At 32.1% G+C, this 5,905-nt stretch overlaps 1 protein-coding gene across 1 annotated transcript; it reads left to right on the top strand.

Moving 5' to 3' along the window:
- Positions 1 to 647: 647 nt before the first annotated feature.
- On the top strand, positions 648 to 1,061 carry LOC141612559 (chymotrypsin inhibitor 3-like). The gene has a single exon (XM_074431370.1). The coding sequence runs from the start codon at positions 648 to 650 to the stop codon at positions 1,059 to 1,061; it is 414 nt and encodes a 137-aa protein (XP_074287471.1).
- The last annotated feature ends 4,844 nt before the right edge of the window (positions 1,062 to 5,905 follow it).

Below are 5,905 nucleotides of genomic sequence, written 5' to 3' on the forward strand. Positions count from 1 at the left end.
GGCACATCTCTTTAATGACTGTGCTTTCAGTACTCAAGTTATTGCAGGAATGGAAAGATGGCTATGTATACAGTTGGATGGTCAGTACTTTGGATTGTCCAAGCTGCAGAGGAAAATTTGTAGAATGGTCAAGTTGGCTTGTTGGTATGCAATTTGGCAGGAGAGAAATGTGTGTCGTCTGGATTGCAGAATCAGTCTCCCTGATAAGGTTGTTGCTGGCAATCTGGCATCATTCAGCAGATGAGAAGTAGAATTGTTCAGAAGATTGGCAGTGATGTTCAGATTCTAGATAGGGATTGGCTACGAATGATCAACATTAGCTCTTAATTTTCTTGTATTCATTCGTTGACTAGCATTGTAAGAGGCAACATTGTAAACTTGTTATCCTTTATTCAATCAAAGCTCACATTTAACCAAAAAAAATAATAATAATAATAATAATTAAATATATTAATATTTTTTGTATCATAATGAAAACGATGAAGTAATAATAATAATAATAATAATAATAATAATTAAATATATTAATATTTTTTGTATCATAATGAAAACGAGGGAGTATTACTTCATGCTTAGATTTTGAGGCCACTCCACTATAAAAACCCGACTATTCCTTCCCAATTCTCACACCTTCAACTCCTTAAAAAATGTCTTCCTTCATCTTCCCAACCTCAATCACACTAGTACTACTCTCAATCATCCTCCCACTCTCTACTCCTTATCTCGTCGATATTGAGGGTGACCCGATACTTAATGGAAGGATATATTACATTATCCCGATAACAACTAAGAGTGGTCTTACCTACACCCCAAAAGACAAGGAATGTCCACTTTACATTACTGTAGCAAAAACTGAAAATTCACCTGGTACCCCTGTTATTTTCTCGAGCCCTATTCAGAGTCGTAACATTAGCCTAGACCAACCCCTTAGTTTAACCTTTAGAGGCCCTCCTCCTTGTGGGTCATCCCTAATATGGAGGGAGAGTCTAGACCCGTTGGCTCGAAAGGTGTACATCACCACCGATGGTGGTGAGATTGGTGCTTTGCCTAATGCTCCTTGATAGATTTTATAAAGGGAGGGTTCATAAAGGTAATTGTATTATTGTATCCATCTCATGAGAATACATGACGATATATATAATAGACGACGATACTCTAAACCCCAGACGGTAGCCGTCGTAACTCATAACCTAACCCTAATGATAGTCGGCCCTAATGGGCCTAATATCCTAATACCCTCCCGCAATCGTAAAGGCAGTACATAGTACTAACTTTACGATTGGAGAATTACAATAAAATCAAGATAAAATTAAAATAAGAAAAATCAATCTTCATCGACTTCTTCGTCTTCATTATCCATCTCCGTCTTCGCAAGGTTGGTAAAATAAACGAGTATTAAGACTCGTTAGAAATTTCTTCGAACAAGAACGTAAAGTTTTTCGGACTTGTCGAATATCAAATAATTTGTTAGGAACACTAATCGGACCTAAACAAATTTCAGTAAAACGGAAAATTATCCGTTAATTTCAATATTTGGAGAACGCTAAGTTTTTCGAACGCCAAATAAATTTAAACCACCATCATGGTGATTATAAGTGCGTAACTCGCCAGTCAATTTCATACCACCTTAAACGAATTTGAAGATTTTTAATCAAAATTCAAAAGAAATTATTTTTGAAATCGTTCGATGCCACGATCAGGGATACTCTAGCCATGATAAACAATTGGCTAAAATCAAGATGAGAAGTAGAAGAAGACACCAAGGTATCGTCAAATTAGGGGACTTTTTTTTTTTTTTTTTTAAAGCTAAACGAATTGTTGTCAAATCCTGCCGGTGAGCGCCATAAGTTTTCGCTCACCGGCAAGAATGCGGAAGCGGTTTTCTAGAGTCCTCAAGAAAGAGGCTCTGATACCATGATAGATTTTATAAAGGGAGGGTTCATAAAGGTAATTGTATTATTGTATCCATCTCATGAGAATACATGACGATATATATAATAGACGACGATACTCTAAACCCTAGACGGTAGCCGTCGTAACTCATAACCTAACCCTAATGATAGTCGGCCCTAATGGGCCTAATATCCTAATACTCCTTTCTCCATCCATAAGACTGATAAGTCTTTGATACCTATGTATGAGTTATTGTCTACGCCTCCAGGCGGGAGAACGAGTTATGTTGGATTATATGAGGATGACGGACTTTTAGGTATTACGGAGAACCCTACTATGGTGTACTTTAAGAAAGCTTTCAATGTTCTTGAGTTACCTACCTCGTAAAATATAAGTTTACAATAATTATTATGTAAGATCGTCTTTATTTAGTAAAAACACTGATTTTATATAGTAATAATCGAGTGTTTAGTCAATAAAAGAATCGTCATGTTGTATCAATAAGTCCAATCTCGAGTTATGAAAGGCGTTGGATTTTGAATCAATTAAGACGAAATAATAAGTAAATTTTTATTGGTTTTAATTCGTTTAGCAAGTTCGCCGATTATGACAATAAAAAAATTAATGTATAGACTGATTTTTAATATATAAGACAAACATTTTACATATAAAAACATTCATTTATTGATGATAATAAATTAGTGGTTAATTAATACAGAGTAAATTGTTGTCTCACATTGTCGGACAGTCTTGTTATATAACTGCATCACGGTTAGAGTTAAACAAATACAATTGATTATCTATTTATAGTGCTTGCTAATCATCTAAGGTAGTCCAAGTTAACTCTTTTGAATAGTTGTTAGTTAGGAGATATCTTGGTATAAAGAAACAAGAATAATTATAGGTTTGAAAATATATGGTGGTCCAGTGTATCTTGAGATGGAACTCGGCTTTTAATTATGCACAAATTAAATTCTTATTTTAGATGACAAATTTCGTCTGAAGATTTCAAATAAGCCTTATGTGACCACTTCTATGTCAAATGTGACCACTTTTAATAGAGACTACGTGTGCTTTTATAATCATTGCTCAAGCTTGCCTTGGCATGGGTTTACTCTGGTTCGAGTTTAGTCCAAGTACATATTTATTTTTAAACATGAACAAACTTTAGAGTACATAATTATTGGAGTTAATATTCCAATAATGTATTATGTATAATGAGGGCTAAACTACCAAATTGGTAAAAGAAATAGAGGGTGTTGGATAAATTGGTTAAGAAAAGTAGCATATCGGACAAGTTGGTAAAAAAGGTCGACTAAGTTTATGAGGGGAATTGTTAATTTACAACAATAAACCCATTTGTGTTAGGACATATTGGTTCAGATCTATTCGGGTAACTGGTCAGCGTTAATTTGATTAGATCCTTCGAGTCAGTTCAGTCGGTTCGAGTCAATTTTACCCCATCTAGGTTGAATAAAACCTATTTATTGTTAATGTTGACTGGGCTTTATAATTTTATACGGATCAATTTAGAATATAAAATTTATGATAATAGACCCGAAGATGATCCGACCCGACCTGAATTTTTTCGAGTTTTAGTAAACCTGAAAATGACCCCACCCCAACTCGACCTAATGGACCCAAATCAATCGTAAATGTAATTTCAAGTCACCATAAATTCAAGTCATGAATATATTTAGGGTCAAAAATATTGTCCGCATATATATTTTTACTATTTGTTCATTAATAAACATACTTTTGTAATATTATTTATATACTTTGGCCTAAATATCACTTAATTAATCAATTTCTACCCAATTGTCACCAATTCACACTTTTTTTTTTACTAATTCGTCCAATGTACTACTCTCTTTTTTTTTTTTTTTTTTTTCTGTGTGTGTACCAATTTGTACCTAATATGCTTCTTTTTTTTTCCAATTTGTCCAAAACCCTCATTTTTTTAATCAATTTGGTAGTTTGACCGTATAATGAGCTATAATATGAACAAACTTTGGCGTATAAATTTACATTTTCTTCGAGGCTAAGCATGAAAGTACTTTTTGTGTTGCAATCAGCAATTTACATGTTACTTTTTCGTATTTTTAATTTCTTAGACGCTATAACATATTCCGTATTATGAATTCTATGACTATCACAATATTTAATACTTTCTTCATTCCATTGTATTCTTTACATTTACTTATACACGTATATTAATATTCGTTTTTTTTTTCATTCATATTTTTAGTTACATATTACTAAAAATTATAAAAAATATTTTATTTTATATCTTATAAGTCGTAAGATTATTCTCATTTATAAATAGTACCCAAAAAGCAAATGTAAAGAATTCAATAGAATAGAAAAGGTACAACAATACAATTTACAATATTGTGAATTTTACTATTATAATAAGGGTTTTTCTAAAATGTCTGTATTTCTTATAGCATATACTCTCCCCTTCGGTCTCTCGATATTTATGCTAAAAACAAACCTAAAGAATCGATCACGACATCAACGGAGAAGAATAATCGTATTATCAATAACCAAATTGCCGACCTGCAAGTCACGAGAGTAGTCTGAATCGAACGAATGTCCCTACAAAATTGTAATAAAGACGTTCTATCTTGGCTCACGTACACGCAGCGGATCGAGAACGAAAGGCCTGGGACCTATTTGATACAAGACCACATATATTGATGCACGTTTTGCATACGACATGAATAGTACCACATTGGTTGTCCCACAAGTTTTTATCATGAGAAGTAACGTCTAATTAACTCTTAATAATAAAACGGGATAAATAACTTGCCATTTGATTGGCTAAGAAATTCTTTTTGCTGATACCTAAGCATTTTTTTGTCTTAAGTTGAAGACTTGTGAAAATCGAAATATATAACGATTTACTGTTACATTTTTTTGTCTTTTTTGTATTTGAAATTTCAACACAAACACCATTAGTACAAATGATAACTCGGTGGGTAAGATACAACTTGCTACTGGACCACAATTAGCACGCATACGAAAACAAAGAAAAAAACATCTAAGCTTGCTATCAAAAATAATTTGTATCAGAAAATATAATTTGTTTGTGAAGTCTATATATAGTATTTATACTGTAGAGTTATTTCAAGAGTAGTTGAACTCTATTTCTTATCTTATTGTTATTGTGATGAAGTTTATGAAATAGTATAGTAGATGCATAATAACTCTTAATTTTTTTTTTTTTTTTTTTAATAACTCGAATGTAGTTTGTAAACCTTGAACTATCTGTAATCGCTTGAAAAAAGCTTCCTTTATTAATATAGATAGATAGATATTGATTGATTTATCATTGTATATTTGTACTATGAAAATAAAAGACGTACTACCTTGGCTGACGTAGACGCAACAGATCATGGACAAAAGGCCTGGGGCCTAAGGAGTTATGACCAATGTACGACTAGAAACAATACCACGTATTAATTCACGTTTTTAATACCACATGTATTGTAGTACAACAGTAATCCTCCTCCTAACTAAATCCGACAAAATCAACCAATCAGAATAATCCTATTTATAGCTTATCCATACCAATTATCCTTAAATAACTTGATAATAACATATTCGAACTCCCAACTCAAAATCTTGCAAACGAAAAATAACCAAACTTGAACAGATGTGACTCGAACCTGACCTGATTAACAGTTTGTCAAGTCTTGTCCTAGTCAATAGGTATCTATGTGTATATAGGATTACTTAAAATAAAAATATATAATTTATATTAATTGACATACCCTAAAATAAAAATATATAATTATGAATAAAAAATGGAGGAAGAAAGAAATATTATATATGATCCTCATTTTGTTTTATTTACATTTTACATATAATTTTTTTTTTGAAAATATAAATTTAATGAAAGATATAGGTAGAAAAAAAATATCCACATTTCCTAAGATTTTGAGGCCACTTCACTATAAAAACCCTACTACTCCTTCCCAATTGTCACACCTTCAACTCCTTAAAAAAA

This window comes from Silene latifolia, chromosome 11, assembly GCF_048544455.1.
Source record: "Silene latifolia isolate original U9 population chromosome 11, ASM4854445v1, whole genome shotgun sequence".
Lineage (NCBI taxonomy): Eukaryota > Viridiplantae > Streptophyta > Magnoliopsida > Caryophyllales > Caryophyllaceae > Silene > Silene latifolia.

Bases quoted from the DNA above. Each gene is read 5' to 3' on its own strand.
- LOC141612559 (XM_074431370.1), top strand. From the start codon at position 648: ATGTCTTCCTTCATCTTCCCAACCTCAATCACACTAGTACTACTCTCA.